This window comes from Barbus barbus (assembly GCF_936440315.1).
Source record: "Barbus barbus genome assembly, chromosome: 26".
Lineage (NCBI taxonomy): Eukaryota > Metazoa > Chordata > Actinopteri > Cypriniformes > Cyprinidae > Barbus > Barbus barbus.
In genome coordinates, this window is record NC_136754.1 from 3994505 (window position 1) to 4015454 (window position 20950).

At 42.8% G+C, this 20950-nt stretch overlaps 1 protein-coding gene across 1 annotated transcript in view; it reads left to right on the forward strand.

The window, feature by feature from the left end:
- Window positions 1-4123: 4123 nt before the first annotated feature.
- The window catches only part of LOC306845778 (supervillin-like), a gene marked incomplete at its 5' end in the record, with an annotated part of 41203 nt that continues 24376 nt past the window's right edge, over window positions 4124-20950 (forward strand). The window contains 7 exons of the mRNA XM_079378759.1: window positions 4124-4151; window positions 8359-8422; window positions 12288-12367; window positions 12463-12520; window positions 12909-13072; window positions 14284-15004; window positions 20745-20915. Of these exons, the coding sequence (XP_079234885.1) occupies window positions 4124-4151; window positions 8359-8422; window positions 12288-12367; window positions 12463-12520; window positions 12909-13072; window positions 14284-15004; window positions 20745-20915 (1286 nt within the window). The remainder of the gene's footprint in view (window positions 4152-8358; window positions 8423-12287; window positions 12368-12462; window positions 12521-12908; window positions 13073-14283; window positions 15005-20744; window positions 20916-20950) is intronic.

Here is a 20950-nt window from a genome sequence, read left to right on the forward strand (position 1 = left end):
GAATAAGACGATGCGCCAGATTTTTAGACGTTAAACTGAGATTAGACCACACCCTCTCCCAGTCGACAGATAAATTAAGGTCAGATAATTCCCTATTCCAAATAGTTTTAATAGAGAGAGGTTTTATAATGCAATCAAGGATCTTATTATATATTAAGGAAGCAGATGGCCGACCAGCAGATGGTGCAATCCAGTCCCGCATAGGATGAGAGGAAACGGGAGAAGACCAAGGAACGCCATACGCTTTGAGAGCGGAACGTAATTGAAGAAAGACAAAATATGCAGATGCTGGAAGACAAAATTTAGTTCTTAACGTCTGAAATGAACATAGGCCTTGGTTATCATATATATCACCGCACGTGTTTACACCTAAAGAAGACCAAGAGGGTTGGACAAATGGGCGATTTCCGCATACAAAATTAAAATTGTGCCATAAAGGTGTACTATTACAAAATTTGAAGGGTCCTCCAATCCGACGTTCAACCGTTTTCCAGATTTTAATAGAATTGGCCACAACCGGACCAAATTTATAATTATCCCCTTTTTTCCCTGTGCCAGTAAATAAAATATCTTGGAGTCTATTTGGTTTAACCTTGTCAGCTTCAATCACTCTCCAAGAAACTGTAGATTGAGGATCAACCCAAGTATGAAGAGCCTTAAGCTGGAACGACCAATAATACAGTTCAAAATCTGGTACAGCCAGTCCTCCTGCGCTATTAGGATGTTGTAATGTGGTACGTTTAATTCTGGGGCATTTATCATTCCAGATAAATTTCGTAATTATGGAGTTGATCTCCTTAAAGTAACCTGGAGGGGGAGAAAGCGGTAGCATAGAGAAAAAAAAATTAAATCGAGGTAGCAAATTCATCTTAACAGTGGAGATTCTTCCTTGGAGGGAAACGTTAAGATTCTTCCATCTTTGAATGTCATTCTTGACCTTAACTAAAATATTATTAAAATTGTCCCTGGCAATCTTATGAATGTTTTTATATATGGTAACGCCCAGATAGGTGAAAGAGTCCTTAATAGGGATGAATGAGGGAATAGACGAATTAACTTTAATATTGTTAATTGGCATTAAAGCAGATTTGCTCCAATTTATTTTATATCCTGATAAGCTACTAAAATTATCAAATTCCTTAATTATATTAGGGACTGAAACATCAAAGTGGTCTAAATATAGAATAATATCATCAGCATATAACGAAATACTATGATTATGATCATGAATCTTAATCGATACTTCAGACTTCCTGATGGCTTGTGCTAAGGGTTCAAGAGATAGACAAAACAATAAGGGGGAAAGCGGACAGCCCTGCCTCGTTCCCCGCTGTAAAGGGAATGGGGGGGAAATAACTTTACCAGTTATGACTGATGCTGCAGGTGAGTGGTATAATGTCTTAATCATAGAAATTAAGTGTTCACCGAAGCCGAAACATTGCAAAACTGCCCACATATAATTCCACTCTAGCCTGTCAAAGGCTTTTTCTGCATCAAGTGAAAAGACTGCACAAGGGGTTGGGTGGGAGTCTGCAAAGTCAAGAATATGAAGGAGTCGACGCATATTATCAGATGCATTACGCCCCTTGATGAAACCAGTTTGGTCCTCCTTGATCAGACTATGAATTACCTTCTCCATACGAGAAGCAAAAACTTTAGCATAAATTTTTAGATCACATGAGATAAGCGAAATTGGTCTGTAGTTGGAACAATCTAATGGATCTTTCCCTTTTTTAAGAAGTAATGAAATCAGTGATGTTTTTTGATCTCTATGAAATACCCCATGTTCAATTGCAAAATTAAATGAATTAAGCATAAGTGTCCCTACCAAATCCCAAATTTCTAAGTATAATTCTGGGGGGAGACCATCTAGGCCTGGCGATTTGCCCTTCTGAAGGCTTTTTAAAGAGACATGGAGTTCCTCCAAACTTAATGGGGCCTCCAAAGATTCTTTATCCATCTGTGAGATCCGAGGCAGCTCCAATTTATCTAAATACTGCTTACAGATTGATTCATCAAAATCTGTTTCGGCTTTATATAGATTTGTGTAGAAACCTTTAAATATTTCATTAATTGCCACAGGGTTTGTGGTGACCTGATCCTCCGATGATTTTATTGCGCTAATATATGCCTTAGACTCGCATTCTCTCAACCTAAGAGCCAATAAATGACTAGGTCTCTCCGATTCAAAATAATATTTTTGCCTAGTCCTATGTAAAATAAATTCCGCCTTTGATTGTGAAAGCAAATCGTATTCTTCTTTTAAAGAGGACAACTGTGTAGCCTGTTGCTCTGTAAAATTTTGTTTTTGTAGGTTTTGTAATGATTGGATTTTATTTTCTAATTGTGTAAACTGGCGGGTTTTCGCTTTGGCAAGAGTAGAAGAGAAAGATATACAGAAACCTCGTATAGCGCACTTAGTCGTCTCCCACAGTTTTTGAGGATCCACACCAGAGGGCATATTAATTTCCAGAAACTCCTTAATATATTCTTTTAAAGAAGTAATGAAAGTCTGATTACTTAATAATGATATGTTAAAGCGCCATCTAGGGGACTTGGCTTTAACATCGGAAAGAGGAACATTGCATAGCACAGCAGAATGATCAGATAATAAAATTGGTAATATAGAGATGGAGGAATCAGACGAAATTAAAGATGGGCTGAGAAATATGTAGTCTATCCTAGAGAAAGTCTTGTGTCTATTAGAGAAAAAAGTGAAGTCCTTAGATTTAGTATTCTGAATTCTCCAAAGATCGATTATGTTAAGCTCAGTGATAAATTTATTCAGTAATTTAGAGGATGGATTGGCTGTTGTATCAGATTGAGATTTATCTAAAGCAGGATTTATGACAGCATTAAAATCCCCACCCACCACTAGAGGGCAATCAATCTGCTCAAGCAGAGTTTTGGAGATCTGTGAAAGGAATGCACTGTCTGTCTCATTCGGACCATAAATAGAGACCAAGGCTAATCTATTATTATATATTTTGCATCGGATAAAAACAAATCTACCCTTCTCATCACTACCAAGGTGTTCAATTGTTAAATTTAACTTCCGGTTAACAAGAATAAGCACCCCCTTAGTTTTATTTTGAGCGCAGGAAAAAGCTGCTAATTTGTAATACTTATTCTGGAAACGTGCCACGTCGGATTGCTTTAAATGTGTCTCTTGAATTAGGGCACAGGAAATAGATTTACGATGTAAATATTCTAACACACGAGTTCGTTTAACAGCAGAATTTAACCCATTCACATTTAGTGATAAAATATTTAGAGTATGCATTGAATATATAGCGTGTAAACGTTGACGTGTATTTTAGATACCAAACCTCCTAGATGAAAAATCCCTTTAAAAATAAGGTAAAATAAATAAAAGTATAAATGTCTGTTGTAAAAAGTAAAAACCACATAAAAACATGAACAACCAACAACCTTAAACACGGAACAACTCAGACCGCACATTACCGAGAACATAGGTCTGACTGAGCAACAAAAAATAGTGATGGTTCGTGACCGATCCACTCCAACGCAGGACATGTCTCCCAAAAAGCTCGTACTGCCAAAAAAATAAACTTAAACCAACTCTCCATTAGTCCCCTCCAAAAAAGAAAAAAGGGGTGTCAGTCTTGCCAGCAATGAGATCGTTGTACCGGATATATAGGAACAATATCTCAGTAGTAGAGGGGAGAGAAGAAAAAAGCAAAAACCAAGTTTAGTCAGCGTCCATGTCCATTCTGCCATCATCAGCCCCTGAGCAGCTGGGACCATGTTCATCCCGACCATCAAGCTCCTCCCGCCGGGCTGGAGAAACAGCGGCCGCCGTTCCCCCGCGCAGAGCCGCGGCATACGTCTTCTGCTGGGACAGGGAGCTAATAAAATCCTCCGCTTTCTGAGGAGAATCGAAGCTTTTCTGTTCCCCCTTGTGCCATAGTTTGATTACGGCCGGATAGATGAGGAAGGGCTGAAGACCAAGCGCCGTCATCTTCTTCAAAACCGGACCAAATGCCTTTCTCCTGATCACTGTAGCTGGACTAAAGTCGGGAAAAAATAGCAGTGTGACATTGTTCTGTGCGCATTTCACCGGATAAGCCTTTCGAGCACCCTTCAGGATATCTGATCTGTCATGCCATCTCAGTACACGGAAGATGAGAGTGCGCGGCCGGTCGGAGCCCCTCCCTCCGTCATATACGCGATGTGCCCGGTCGATCTCAATGTCACGGCCCTTCAAGGAAGGAATCCACTTAGAAATATTAACTCTGAGGAAACCTGCCGCGTCGGATCCCTCAGCCCCCTCTGGCAGCCCCACCAGTCGTACGTTGTTCCTCCTGCACCTGTCCTCCATATCCGTCATCTTCTCGGTGAGTCGCTCCAGCTGATTTCTTAAGCCCGTGACTGTCCTCCTATCCTCACGTGCAGCTGCTTGAACAGAATCTACGCGGTCACGTGTCTGCTTCGCCGCGGTAGTTATGGTCTCAAACTCCTCTCTTAGCTCTTTAACAGACTTGTTGGTCGCTTGTATGTCTTCACGCAGTTCGCGTAATGCTGGAATCAGCACAGAGTCCATCGCCTCTCTTACTGCCAAATTCACAACCGAATTCAATGTGTTTTGCTGCTCCTTAAATGCTAGTTCGATGCGGCTAGCAATAGCATCGTCGAGGTCTTCTCTGGAGATGGCAGAATCTCTGAATTTTTTCTTCATTGGCGATTGCTCAATCTCTCTTTTCCGATCCCCTTTGTCTGCCTTAGCACTCATGACAGGTCCAATGCAGAGTGGTTAAATTTTTTCTGACAGGATCATGCAAAATATGGCAAAGTGAGCAGAGCGAAAGATTCAAGCCTGCATCGCCGTCGAAGGGTCACGTGATCACCCCACCCCACGCACTTTTACGAAGTGCATGGACGCGGCTCTTTCCCCTCTCAGGCAGATGGGAATCCGCATTCTCAATTACCTCGACGACTGGCTCATTCTGGCCCAGTCAGAGGTACAACTACTCTCTCACAGAGCCCTCCTCCTCAGCCACCTAGAATGCCTGGGGCTCAGGGTCAATTTTGCCAAGAGTGCGCTGTTTCCCAGCCGACGAGTGTCGTTTCTGGGAACAGTTTTGGACTAGCGCCGAAACGCGCTCTGGCCATTTAAAAGCTCGCAGCCTCCTTCCAGAGCGGCACCGCTCACCCCGTCAAAGCGTTTCAGAGGATGCTGGGCCTCATGGCCACAGCATTGCCGGTGCTACAGTTGGGCCTGCTTCGCATGCGGCCCCTTCAGCGCTGGTTGAAACCACGGGTTCCGCCCCACGCATGGCGACATGATCGCCTACATATCAGGGTGAGCCAGGCCTGTGTAACAGCCCTGGTCCCCTGGAAGAGCCCACGATGGTTCAGAAAGGGTGTGACCATAGGGATGGTCTGCAGCAGGAAAGTTGTCACAACAGACGCCTCCAACATGGGTTGGGGGCGCTGTGCGAAGGCAAACCGACCTTTGGTCGAAGGCGGAGCAGAACCTCCACATCAACTGCTTAGAAATGCTAGCAGTGTGTCGAGCCTGCCAGTTTTTCCTGCCAGAGCTAAAGGGACGACATTTGCTGATCCGCTCAGACAACATGTCAGTGGTGTCCTACGTAAATCACCAGGGAGGTCTCTCCTCGAAGCGCCTCTTCCTTATGGTAGAGCGACTTCTGGAGTGGGCTCAGCTCAACTTGCGCTCGCTGAGAGCAGCAGATTTGCCGGGCAGATTGAACCGAGGAGCGGATATGCTATCACGGAGCAACGTCCCCTCAGAAGAGTGGATGCTCCATCCGCAGACGGTTCGAATGATCTGGAGAATCTTTGGCAAGGCCGAAGTAGACCTTTTCGCCTCCAAAGACAACTCTCACTGCCCAGCCTATTATTCGAAGGTCAAGGACGCGTTGGCCCACGACTGGCCCAACCTCCTCCTTTATGCATACCCTCCGATCGCTCTGATTCCTCAGGTCATCAGGCGAATCAGGGAACAACGACACAAGGTCTTGTTGGTGGCCCCCCTGTGGGAGAACCAGCCTTGGATGTCAGAGCTGACCCAGCTGCTAACCGCAGCCCCCTGGTCCGTGCCCCTGAGACGAGATCTCCTCTCTCAGGTGAATGGTTTGTGGCACCCTCTTCCCAAACTGTGGGCGCTTCACCTCTGGCCGCTCAACGGGAGCCTACCAGCCTCCCAGAGCGAGTGCTAAATACCATTTCTGAGGGTAGAGCCCCGTCTACGAGACGCCTCTATGCCCTTAAATGGGCGGTTTTCTCCAAATGGTGTCTAAACCGCGGTGAGGACCCCCCTACATCTGAGTTGGCGGTGATTCTGTCCTTCCTGCAGGAACTGCCGGATAAAGGACGCTCTCCCTCCACACTCGGGGTGTTCGTATCGGCAATAGCGGCCTTCCACGCCCCTATTGCGGGCCAATCAGTGGGCAGGGACAATGCTATCGTCCGTTTTCTAAGGGGTACCAAGAGGCTGAATCCGCCTCGGCCCCTTACCCACTGTGCTGAGGGCCCTGAGGGGCCCTCCTTTTTGAGCCGCTCCAGTCCACGAACCTTTGGTCACTGTCGCTGAAGACTGCTCTGCTACTAGCACTAGCGTCAGTCAAGCGAGTAGGAGACCTGCAGGCGCTCTCTGTGAGCCCCGCCTGCCTGGAATTTGGGCCAAACGACTCCAAGGTCGTCCTAAAACCAAGGCATGGATACGTACCTAAGGTACTTTCCACTCCGTTCAGAGCTCAGGTCATCAAACTCTCCGCGCTTCCTCCCTCCGAGGAGGACCGGGAGTTAATTTTGTGATGCCATGTTAGAGCCCTACGGATCTACTTTGAGCGTTCCGCCTCCTTCAGGCGCACGGAACAGCTCTTTGTTAGCTTCGGTAACCGCGCCAAAGGGCTTCCGGTCACGAAGCAGAGACTCTCTAAGTGGATAGTGGATGCCGTTACGCTGGCTTACTCTTCCTTGGGCCTTCAATGCCCCATTGGAGTACGAGCCCATTTGACTAGAGGCATTGCCTCGTCACGGGCCTGGTCTAGCAGTGTGTCTATTACAGACATTTGTGCGGCGGCCGGCTGGGCCTCGCCGTCCACATTTGCAAGGTTTTATAAGCTGGATGTACCGGCCTTGCAGGCCAGGGTCCTATCTGCTTAGATGAGTATGACTTACGTTGTGGGAACAACCCTAACGGAGAACTCTTGACTGCACGGGCACTCAAGCTCTCTGATGGGTTCCTTGCATATCTCAGCCCTGAAAGTGCTGAGTATGCGAGGAATGCATGGAATGACCCGGGCCGAGCGTGACCCCTACAAGCTCAGCTCGCTTTAGCCCGAGTATACTATTATACTTCCCTCTGAGCATGGAATGCTTATGGAGGTATTTTACACAGTCGTTCCTCTACCATAGCACGGCGTGATTGAATTGTGTTCCCATAGCGTCTTTAGCAAGACACAGTACGAGTGGAGTATCGATAGGGAACGTACTCGGTTACTATCGTAACCTCGGTTCCCTGAGATACGGAACGAGTACTGCGTACTTTGCCGTGCCAGGTAGCTGCACGACTCAGTCGTCGCTTCAGTCGAAGTAAACCTGAGGATCCTATGGCCAGACGGCCGATTATATAGCCAGATAACCCCGCCCATTCTGGCGGGATCTGGCGGGCTCCGTCGCCATAGGCTCATGCAGCTCCGCTGCCGACACATTGGTTCGTTTTTAACACACTGCACGAACCAATGATCGTGCAGTTTCACTGCGTGATTGAATAAGGCTTCAGTAAAGGAGAAAAAAGGCTTTTTCCCATAGCGTCTTTAGCAAGACGCAGTACTCGTTCCGTATCTCAGGGAACCGAGGTTACGATAGTAACCGAGTACGATTTTTCTTGAACTTGGGTTGCTTAACTTCACTGTAAGCAGCATTTAAATTAATTTGAAGTGCACAGAATTATTCAAGTTAAGCTGCCAAATTCAGTTTGTGCTATTAAGGCCCATTCACACCAAGAATGAAATCGCACCTATGGACAATAATGTTATGTTTATTATAAGCACGTGTTACAATTTTATTGTCTGCTGCTTTAAGTGCTTAAGCTCTTTAAATTTGGGTGGATTCTGATTGGGAATTTTTTTTTTCCATTATGAAAGTGGTTGCAATATTGTTTCATTAGTGTCATTATCAGTGTTGTGTGAACTGCCCTTATAAACCAATTAGAACGATTATTAAAACGTTATACAGTAAGTATTGTTGTAGTAATAGCTGCCTACTTGTTGTGAACAGGCCTTTATGGTGCATTTTTTTCTTTTTTTATAGATTTGGTTATTTGTCTTGTGAAAGACACCTAAGATTTTGTCTTGTTTCTTTTCACAGGCTTTGTCGGTGAAGCTTCTGCTAAGCTCTGCAGCCCTGCACTACCAAAGAAAAGAGCAGTGAGGTCGGAATCCATTCATCTCGCAATTTTAAAGGATATTTTGTTTTGACCCAACATTTTTATTTGTTTTAAAGCTAGTCCTGTTAGCTGAATTAAATACTGAATTAATCCCTTTATGTTCTTTAATACTTAGCACTAAATGCGGTTGATAAGACGCTATTGAAAATCCTTTTAGAGATTTTCAGCTGAAAGCTATGCTGTTAGATACCGTGTTGCTGTATGGACTTCAGGACACTGATTGTGTGTTGCATCATGCACATTTTGGGATAAATTAAAGGGGTAGACATTTTGTTTACTTTGGTCAGTAATTGTGATCTAAGAATAGTCCTGGCCAATGAAAAAGACAAGAAGGGGAGGTGTAGTTGGCTGTTATCATCACAGACCCAGGGTGTGTATGTGTGGGTGTGTTTGTGTTATCTTTTGTTGTTTCCATTGTTTAAGCTGTTAAAAGAGAAGAATGTGCTTTTGACATTTAATGTCCAAAATAAATCAAAACATCAGTCCTCCTGGAGTCCACAATACAGAACAAAAACCTGTTTTAGTCACGTAAACCCATTCAGCCAGTGTTTAAAAAAATTCTGAAGTCAGAAATCTATCAAAAATATCTGAATATTATATTCAATTTTATTTCAAATTAATTAAAGCTGTTGAAATGTATTATTCTGATTGCTTGGTACATGACAAGGGTTTTATCGAATGGTGATGAAGTAGTGTTTGTTGACCACATTACAGTAACATATCCCTTCACCACAAGTGTCCACCACATGGACACATTTAAACTATATAGAAGTCATTTAGCAGACACTTTTATCCAAAGTGACTTACAAATGATGACAATAGAAGCAATCAAAACCAACAAATGAGCAATAATATGTAAGTGAAAAGTCTTGGTTAGTCTAATACAGTACACGTAGTTCATTTTTTTTTTTTTTTTTTTATATAATAAAAAGAAAACAAGTAGACGGAATAGAAAAAGAATAGTGAACACTAGTGATAGAGGGTCAAATTTTTTTTTTTTTTTTAAAGGGGACCTATAAGGGGACATACTCTTTTTACAAGATGTGAAATAAGTCTCTGATGTCCCCAGAGCATATATGTGAAGTTGTAGCTCAATATACCCCACAATAACTTTTTACAGCTTGTTAAAATCGCCACTTTCAGGGTATGGGCCAAAACGTGCTGTTTTGAGTGTGTTGCTTTAAATGCAAGCGAGCTGTTGCTCCCGGAGGAGAGGGCGGAGCTTCAAGAGCTCCAGCTCCGCATTAGCAGTGCTAGCCTTTGCAAATAAACATTCCACTAATACAAACCTGTTATTTTTACAGAAAACACACTCCATTTCAGAGTCGGTCACCTGATTGTAATGTGCATAATAAATTTGCGTTTATATGAATTGCACAGACGGGGAGCACGGCGGGATAACAATAACAACATGGCTGGTCTCATGCTATCACAAACTTTATAAGTCCCACTTCTGATTATGAGCTCAACAACTTCAAGCGATCGACTCGCATTGCTTTCATATGCAACTTTTAACTACCACATTCCTATTCACGATCATTCATGAAGAGTGAAAACACAGACAGGAGACAATGGTAGCTTTAGAAATTAGCCTTACAGAGTGCCAAGAAGCTCTTTCAGAAGGGCAATTTGGAAAACAAACGCATATTTACTTTGTCTGGAGTTGACGTTCGCGCACGAAGCATTGGTATTAATTCCTAAACTCTACTCTATTGCGAAAAAGGCCCAGCAGAGGCTGTATTTCCTCTGCCAGCTAAGGAAGTTCAACCTGCCTCAGGAGCTGCTGAAACAGGACAGACTCGATGATGGCAGACTAGAACTATGTTCTTCTATAACTGTTTGGTTTGGTTCAGCTACCAAAACAGACATCAGAAGACTACAACGGACAGTTAGGACTGCTGAGAGGATTATCGGTGCCCCTCTGCCCAGCCAAGAACTTTACACATCCAGAGTGAGGAAAAGGACTAAGAAGGTCACTCTGGACCCCTCACACCCAGCTCACTCTCTCTGTACTGTTGCCCTCTGGCCGGCGCTACAGATCACTGAGCACCAGAACAGCCAGACACAAGAACAGTTTTTTTTCCCCCAGGCCGTATCCCACCTGAACAACACATAACACACCCCGGTACTGTACATCTGTAAATAACCCATCAAACCTTCATCTGTACATAGGACACATGCACATTCACAGTTCTGTCTATGGTCATGTCTCTTTTCTGTATATTTAAATTTTTTATTACTATAGTTATTCTTAATTATTGTCTATTCTCTTCATTTTTAGTGTTCTTTATCACCTTAATTATATGTTGTCTGCACTATGTTTGTACTTTCTGTACTGGAAGCTCCTAACACCAAGACAAATTCCTTGTGTGTCTGCAAACACACTTGGCAATAAATCTCTTTCTGATTCTGATTCTGATTCTAAACATATAGGGGACGTTACAGATTTTTTCTGGGATATTTCCTTCGAAAATGAAATTTAACCACAGTGTCCTCGGCTCAGATGAGGGAAGATTCTGGCGACTCCTATGTTCATTAGTGCATCTCAAAACACAACCCTTTAAAGCCTCTTTGGCACTGACATTGCATACATCTCCAGTAATGGCGGACGTAGCCTCTCACTCAGGGCTGTGTTTATGCTAATAGGGCAGAGAGCGTCACAGATGGGCGGGACTTTTTCCCTTCGGTGACGTGAACAGAGGGAGAATCTGAAACGGCTCGTTTGGAGAGCCTGTTTATGATTTATTGGTTTTATAAAAAAAAAGAAGAGTTGGTGTATTTTTACCATTATAGGCTGGTTGTTTTCACACACTGCGGCAACACAACTGTTCAAACAGCTTATAAGTGATTTTTGCATAATGGGTCCCCTTTAAATGAATAAAGAAAAGTCAAAAGAATAGAGAACGCTAGTGTTAGAGGGTCATTTTTATAATAAATTAAAAAGAAAACGAGTAGGTAGAATTAGAAAAAGAATAGAGACTAGTTAGCCACTGCTGATTTGAACTCAATCTGTGGTGTAATGAAGTATATACTGTGCAATAATTGACCTGAACTCTACTATTATTAAAAATTGAAAGCAAAACAAGTATGTAATGGCCATTTAACTGTTGGTGTGCATTAATGTTCAGTAATTCAATTGTACAGGGTCAATTATTCTTCCTTTCATCATTTCCACATCGGGCATGTCTGAAAAGTTTCTGTGAATGCAATCTAAACCCGTTTAAGCTCTCATTAGAGTTCTGCTGCCCTGCTTATGAGATCGTTGCATGTGTAGTGAAGGGTGTGCAGTAAACACGAGTAATTGGAGTGTGCTGTTTGGGCTGGCAGGACTGGTACCATGGTGAAGGGGAACTCTAGATGTATAAATAAATATCTTAGCAGCTAATCTATTCCTGTGGAGAGATTCAAGTAAACGTTTAAGATCCTCAATGCTAATTCAGCTTAAAATGTCACACGGGAACTTTGGTAAGGTTGCTCTTGACCTGCCAGTGTAGAATTTTGGAGGCACAAATCTGCCAAATCTGATTTTTCTAAAGTGTGCAGAGATTAGGTGTTGGAAAAGTCCAGATAATGAATCGTTTAGGAGTTGTGGCCAAGCAGCTAGCACGTATACTCTGATATGCCAAGTAGGATCAGCATCTAGGATCAACATCCTCGTTGATCCTAGAACAACAATGCTATTAATCAATCAATCAGATTTTAGGATCAGGGTTACGCTTACTGAAGTTGTCTCCTTTCAATAAGTGCCAGGAAGACCAAAATGAAATTAAACGCCATTGTCTACTGACATTAACACGCATAATAAATCTCTATTGTTTTGAATCATGAACTCTCTATCTCTTCCTTAAAGCTTTGGTGTGGATGACAGGACATCACTGGTTAAGAGTACAACAGAAATTGATGCAAACATCCTTTCTGTACTGCCCAAAGGTGAGAGATGCTAAGATAATATTGTGCTTAAAAAGTTGGATAATGATAATGATATTTTCCTTGAGGTTGGATGTTTACCAAAACTTGTCTTTTAGTTTCAGAGCTAAGGAAGCAATTTGAAACCTCTATTAGAAGTTATCCAGAAATGAACAGGTACATTTGGTCTCGCAAATGTCTTCTGTGCATAGTAAAATTAACATGGCATTCCCAAAGCTCAAACAGTTGAACATTGCACTAGCAATGCAAAGATCATGGGTTAGATTCCCATGGGAATGCATAAAAATGCGTTAAAATGTGTTCAAATGTATGCCCTGAATGCAATGTAAAAATGCATTCAAAATGCATAAAAGTGGATATAAAATGAGTGAAAGCACATATAGTCAGTGTTGAGAAATGGTACATTTGAAAATTAAATGCTACATTTATAAGTAACTTATGTTACATCATTACTTTACAAAAAGCACTGTCACGGTTAGGCTGTCTGTTTTCCACAATGTTGAATTACCCCCATCACTGCATATAATGGCTTCCTATCATGCAGGAAAGAGAGAATTGCACGAAGGTTGGAGGGGATTGAGGCTGATGTTCCACCTGCTCTTAATACAAGCATGCAACACACAGCTGGCCTGGTGACCAACCGACTACTGGAGGAGGACACACCACGCTATACACGTGCTTCAGATCCCAGCGATCCAGGCATTGTGGGTAGGTCACCGCAGTTTATTTCTGTAAGCAGACAATATAGTATACAGTGCACAGCTAAGGCAAGAGTCACTATTACGACTGCTATTTGTTATACTATTATTTCAACAAATCTCCTTAAAGTGGTCATGAACTGAGAAATCAAAATTCCCTTGATCTTTTGACATATAAGAGGTCATTGTACTATAAAAACATCCTGTAAGTTTCAGAACTCAAAACTTTCTTGTTAGTCTAAAAACAGCTTATATTGAAGCCAATCTGCCAAAACAACAGATTGTGGAATGTACCAGTGTTGCTAAACACCGCCTCCGCAGAAGAAAATCAACGCCTGCTTCTACATCACTGCCGGTTTAGCCCCGCCCACCCGTTTACGCATGTAGTTGGTAAATAACGCAGGTCTGTTCAGAAATTAGAAATGCAGAAATGACTCAAGATGCTGTGCAGTGCCAAGTTGTGGAAAAAGTCTTTCCATTGCCTTCCTTCTAGTCCCAACATTAGGAAAGAGTGGATCAACTTAATTTTTAATGAATTTCCAAATCACATCAGTAAGAACTTTGTTCACTTTATTTTACCGTGGATTTGTTTACAAACAAGGTCCAATTCGATGCAGGATTTTTTGAAAAATTGAAACTAAAAAAATGAACTGAATGTATCGGATCTGACAGTAATGTCACACCACACAAGTGTGTGTAACTGTTTTTATTTTTACGTAGCCACTATTTCTTTGTCTGTTATAACGGATCATTTGATATGTACTGAGAATTTATGCGTTTTTAACCTAAATCACAGCAGTGTCCATCTATGAGGAATGCATGCTGTCAAACATACACAAGTGTTAGCCAATCATACCAGTGGGAGTTTACTTCTGAGTCTACAATCCACCACACTTATTCAAACAGAGCGTTCAGATGAGGGGGGTCAAAAACAGGACAGAAAATTGCCTATTACTTCTAAATTATGATGTATTTTGATGTAAAAATCTAAACAGTACAAAATAATTTAAAGGCAGTTCATGACCCTTTTATACTTTGGTACGTAGGAAAAGAGGTGTGGTATTGCTTTTATTAGTAATCTGACACCTGGTGGACAATAAAACGGCTGGAAAAAAAATCACGTAGACTTACATTGAACAAGGGGCTCAGGTCATGTCTTGTGCCCACACAATTTTAGAATTTTGTTTGTCCCCTACTTACTCTCTATTTGTTATGTTACAGTGCGGCGCTACAGCCGTGATGAGATGGAAGCTCCAGACCGACAATCAAGAGCTCGGACACGTCCAGATCCACAGTCGTCCACCCACCCTGAGCCAGTTATCCCTACCCCAGCTGGTTCTGATGCAGCCAGCCTCAGCTCTAAAGCCGAGCGGATAGCGCGCTACAAAGCTGAACGTCGACGACAATTATCAGAACGTTATGGAATCCTCCTTGACCAGGAGGTGGATCTGGATTATGCGCCACGCTACACACGTGCACGGAGAGTGTCTGACCTGTCAGACAAAGGGGCTCCTCCTGACAGGGGACGTGGTGAGAGCAGGACAAGGGGCGGGGCATTGCAAGAGCAGGATGAGGGGCGGGACCGAAGCAGCAGGTCTAAATACAGCAGTTCAGGAATAGGGCGGGTCTTCATGCCTTCTGCCCCCGCCCCCAATCAAGCTCCTCCTCCATCAGGCTTTGATGCCGAGCGAGAGAGAGAGAGGGCAATGAACTTGGAAAATTATAGACGAGCACCTGACCGAAGTACAAAACCACGTCCACAGGAAGCTCCCGTTCCAATGGAAACAACAACAGCCCAACCAGCAAGGGGTGTCGCTGTTGTCACTGTAGCAAGTTCTCCTAGGACCGCGCGCAGAGCTTCGTTACCTACAACACGATATGGCATCTCTCCTGGAGACTTGTTCATCGAGCAACAAGCCCAAAATATCCTCAACAGACAGGGGTAAGTATGTGTGCTCAGTTTTGCATCTTAAATATGTCATTTTTTTCCCGTGTTGGCATACTTCCTTTTTAAAACACCAAGTTGGTCTGGGACTTGCTTTTTTAACCTTTATTTTAAAGGAATGATAGCGTATTGAGGGCCTCGAAGTTAACAGGAATATGGGTAGTTAATGGGTATGTGAATTATGGGTAAGGGAATGAATGATTTTTTACAAAGATCTGCTTTACAACAAATTCTCATAGGAAAAGAAAAGAGATTTTTATTCAGAAAATGAGAAATTCAGGATCTGAGTGCTTTCTTTGTGTAAATCATTCTATAAAGCAAGAAAAAGCAACAGGGTTAACATGTCCCATAATTTATCTTCCAATAAAGTGGTCGACCTCGGCAAGGATTAATGTTTTTTTTTTTTTTTTTTGACTTCCTCAGATAATGCTGAAGCTTTTGAGCATACTCCTGGTAAAAATGCTGAATGGACCAGCTTTTGTGTTTAGTCAGGTTTATAGTCATGCCAGAGAGCTGGGGTGAAATGTGTAGAACTGTTCATTGGACATCAGCAAGAATTTCACTCTGAAGCTCTGCTGAAAGATACTGCATTGCCCACTACATTCAAAGTTTAGTCTCCCCATAGCAGTGGATGAGAAATGCACATTTCGTATGACAGTAATTGGTTTTCAGACATTCATAAAATTTATCTTGAGATAAGTAGAGAAGAGCAGTAAATTTCTTCGGAAACACTGAGGGTCAGATTAGGTGACGTATGTTGAGATTTACTGACCACAAGTTGTGTATGTCATTGTGATTGTTATTATACGATTCCCCTGATATTTTATATAATGATAACAGTCTAATTTATATCCAGATACAGGTGCGTGTGTTCTATCTGAAGTGTTACATAACTTTGAAACTCTAAACAACCCTTGAGGAGAAAGATGTCCAGACCGATGAGATCATTATACTTAAATGAAGGCCTCTAGGGCAGTAATGATGTCAGAGATTGAGGAACCTCATATCAAACTGAATAACTACGCAAAAAAGAGAGGAAGCAGTCAGGGAAAGTGGACAGATGTTTTGCACTACTTGTTGTAGTGATTAGTTGATCTTGTCAGAGTGTTTATTTGACAAACACCACACTTGTGACATCACAATGGTCTATTTAGATGAGGACTGGTAAAGCCACGAGTGTGTTTTGTTATAGTGCTGAATGTCATGATGATGTTACTGTGATAACTAGGGTCTGGGCCTCTGTGTTCTTTAGCTTGGCAGCTCTCTCTCAGAGTGAGTGGTCCCTCAGGAGAGACACGGACAGTGAATCATACTCTCAAATCAACTGGCCATCCAGGTATCAGAGTGGGAGTGTAATCCTTAATTTCCCCGGTTGACCCGCTAACTCCATTTTCCAACATAAGTCCATGCACAAAAAAATACATTTGCACCCTTTAGTTTTTATCACCTTGACTTTCTCCATATATATAGTCATTGCAGATGTTGGCATTTCCCTCGTTAATCCTCTTCCTCCATCCACTGGTTTTTTTTTTTTTTTTTTAACCCTTGACCTTTGCCCTTCACCAGAGACCAGCTCCTAACAATGAGAACTGGCTTCATTCCTTTTCAATTTTTCACTTAAAAAAACATATAACAGGTGGAGCTCATTTGTGTGTCGTGGCGTCACTGCTGATTGAGAGATTACCAATAAATGGTTACAAGTAACCATAAATGGTTACCAAGGCACTATTATGTGTTAATGTATTTACATTAGTCTTTCAAAAGGGTTGCAAATAACTGGACTTTGCTTTACAGCTATTGAAGAATATATTCCTGAAAAGAGAATATGTTGGGTATTTTTTTTTTTTTTTATCCCCCTGAATGTTTAACACATTGATGTCAGGCAAAAGCTAGCTGTAGAATTTATTGAAACATAAGGGGCTTTCACACCAGAGGAACCTTTTCATAGTTCCTAGAACTATTGGTGGAAGTACCCACTTTTTGGCGTGTTCACACTGCAGGAATTAGTAACCGTTTTAGTTCTAGGAACTCTGTTTGGGGGAACTAAATTAGCTCCTACTTCAGAGTAGGGTCTAAAACCGTTATGTAGGAACTTCCAGTGACGTTAAGTACATGCTGATTGGCCAAACGCATATGACACATCGGCTAACCAGCATTTTTAAAAAGCCAGGTAAAAATATTTACTCCACGAACATGGAAAACAGCGTTAACAGCATTTAGCTACCTGTTGTCTGCAGCATTGTTCTTTTCTCATCCTCGAAGATATGTAACACTGCAAGTTGTCATGGGACATTTAGTAAGATTTTCATGTTCTTTGTCACATAAATTGTGTGTTGACATTCCATTTTCGTTATCACAAAACACACAAAAACAACAGCTCCGATCATGGCGTCCTCCATTCACTGGTTGTTGATGTTTGTAAATGCTGCGAATAAAGATGTCGCTGTCGGCCGCTTCAGAGTTCCTGCTGCTGGTGCGAATGCACCCAGGAAAACAGCCCAAGGGAGAAATAGGTTCTCTAGGAAATACCATACTGGGGTGCGTTTCCCAAATGCATTATTAGCAAGTTCCATTGAACTCTAATGGTAACGATGGAACCTGCGACCATAGTTGCTTTTGGGAAACGCACCCCTGGTTAGTTCCTAGAACTGAGGTCCTAGAACTACACGGTGCGAAAGCCCCTATAATATTCTAAGATGAGGAGGTGGTTCTTAATCTTGATGCGTGGGACAAAATTTTTTTAATCAATCATAATCTCTAACAAATTTGATGACACTTTCTCTCAGGATGATAGTAGGTCATGTTTTTTAATTGGATGAATGTTAATTCCTCTCTTTACTCCCTTCATGAAGAATACGAGTAAGAGAAAGACAGACAAGGGAGGACATCTCAGGAAGGGGTTCTGATTCAGGGCCAGATGCATCCTCTGCCAGACATCATCCAAAAGTTGCCCCTCCATATTTAGCTCCCCGACCTCAATCTGCAAACCAACCACGAACACGGAACTCTGAACTCCCAATCCAACAACCTAATCAGGAGGCTCGTCAACAAAGGGCACATAGTGCGGAGCGACCGCGATTCCAGCGCACTCACAGTATGGACTCACCTGCGTTTCAGCACATAGTTTCAAGTGAAACTGGAAATCATCAGCGTGCCCAAAGTGCAGAGCCCCCAAACTATGAACAGAGTCCTGGTATACACCCTAGCACCATGGGTCATCAGTCTGGATTTGGAAAAATCAAGCAATCCCTACCAAAGCGAAATAGACAAGATGCTCAAGAACCATTACAAATGCACAGACCTTTACAACAAACACACCCAGCATACAAAGATCTCCAGCAGCCATTGGCTGGTCCCAGAGATGCCCCACCACCTGTACAAAAGTATCGGGCTATCCTTCAACCAGTGCCTTTGGATCGGGACACTCGACAACCAGCTCAAGCACATGCACCTACTCAGAAGCCTCTACATGAACACACCATGCATTCACGTCTGTCACATGGGCATTATGGTCACAGCCAACCTCTGCAGTATGGTTCAGTCCAGGCACTGCCTCCAGCATATGGACAAATTGTTCACTTGGCTCCATCCCACACATCTAGCCATCTATCTTCATCTTCCAATGCTCATGAAGCTCACCCTGTGCCTGGACCTTCACTTAGTAAGTCTGAGACACTGGATCCCAAAGGACGCTTGCCCATACCTAGTTTGACACCTGCTGACAAAGAGGGTGAAGAGACTAGACCAAGGGCTAGTGCTGATCACATTCAGCCCATTCAGAGAGAAGGTCGATCAGCATCCAGAGTGAATCCGGCTTCAGAAGGGTTACTTAAGAGCAGAAAGGCTGTGCTACCCTCAGAGATCCGCCGCAGGCAAAAGAGTGTGGATGATCCCATGCGTGGACAAACAGATGAAGGTTTGGAAAGTCGGAGAATCAGAAGGATCAGTCAGTCAGAGGACGTAGAGGAGAGAGGTGGAAGAAAGTTGCATCAGTTGGAAGAAAGGAAAGAGCCTACTGGAAGAGGAATTGCTCAGATGGAGGAGGGAACAATAGCAGGTGAAAAGGTAATTGGTCTACAAAAAGACCGAGAACAGCACAATGACCGAAGGACCAGTCAATCTGAAGAAAGAGAGGTAGATAGTGGCACAAAGTATAGTTGGAAAGAAGATGTGGGACGTGGTTTAAGGAAGATTGGTCAAAGAGAAGAAAACAAGCAAGTAGCTGGTAATAAAAAGGAGGAGGGTCAAGATAATTGGAGCACTCACCGGTTAGAGGGGATAGAACAAGGAGGTGTCAGGAAAGTTGATGAATTCAAAGGAGAATGGAAAGTTGATCGAAGACAACGCCACACTGTACAGTCTGTTGAACCACTGGTACATGGTGATCAGAAAATCGGTCAAGAGGTAGAGGAACAGAAAGAAAGCCAAAGGTTCCTGCAAAAAGAAGTGGCAGAAGGACATAGAAGAAGACGGATCAATCTGTCAGAGAATGAAGAAGGGCATGTCAGACGGAGAAGGATAAGCCAATCAGAAGATGATTGGGAGGAACGAAGGGTACGTAAAATTGGACAGTTGGATGAATGGGAAGTGCAAGGAGTGCATCGACTGGGCCAGCCAGATGATAATTTTGAAAGACCTGAGAAAGGAAAGCAGAGGTTAAACACGCATCTACCTGAAGAAATGGACACAGTTCCTACACAGCTAACCAATGAACAGCATTTTCCACAGCATAGGGTGGGGGACGTTGGAGGATACTTGCAGAAAGGTTCCTCCCTCCCACAAGCTCAACATCGAGTGAGCCAGGATTCAGGTGATCTGAGGCCAAAGGTGCGAATCCGCTCCATGTCAGATATTGGAGTAACGCAACGATCTGCTGCATTGAGAAGTCTGGAGCATGCTGCAAGTCGAGAGTCTGCAATGGGTTTGGGTACAGGGCTTCATACTAGAGAACCGAGTGGTGTGGCCAATGGTGAAATGGGCACCTTGGACACAAGAGTTTCTGTGGCTAAGCTGAGACATTCCTACCTGGAGAATGCTTCTGGACGCAGACCTGAGCTGTATGTGAACTGGCATGTCAGCATGCTAAATCAAAGTTTTATCAAACATGATGATTAAACCCACTAACCTCCAAGTAATAATCCCAACAGTTGGATGTGAAATTCTGCCTTTTTTTAATCATATGCAATCACTTGTGTGCTGCTCATCATTTAAAGGTTTAATCTGTTATTGCTGAAACTTTGTCACTTGTCATCCAAGCAGCTCAGTCTGAATGGAGGAGTGTTGGCTTCAACAATGACTTTGCATTTAAATCACTTAATCTCCTTTAACTATATTGGCATCAGGATGAGATTTTGTAGATTGGATGCCATGGTACAAACAGCTTGATCTTAACCTTACCTTGACATTGCGTGAAGAAATTTGATTTTCTTCATCAAATGCATGATTGTCATTGCTAAATAAAATTTATTGTGTGATTTCTTGATTGATTGGATGTATTGCTCTAAAATTTGGGGGAATTGGGATAATCCAGACTGATTTATCTAAATTAGCTTTGTTTCAGAATTCTGTATTTTTAAAGTTCAGTCTCAACTGTGGAGCCCCCAAAGTGCCCTGAGACCTTTTTTTTGTTTGTTTTTTTTACAGATGTTTCTATTCTACAAACGTTGCTTTAGAAGCTCGGTACTAAACAAATTCTGAAAAGCGTGTATTTTAAGATAATCTTTCCTGTCTAACAAAGGGAGTCTAAAGGAGACCAAGTTTCCATGGAGATTGATCCAGTTGTCAACAGTGACCGGGAGAGAGGAGCACGTCGGCCCAGACGTTACATTTCCCCAGGAGATGACAGGAAGTCATCTGAGAGGTTTAGAACCCAGCCAATCACATCAGCCGAAATCCTGGAGTCTGATAGGTATAATGAAACAGGAAGTCAGATGTTTTACTGAA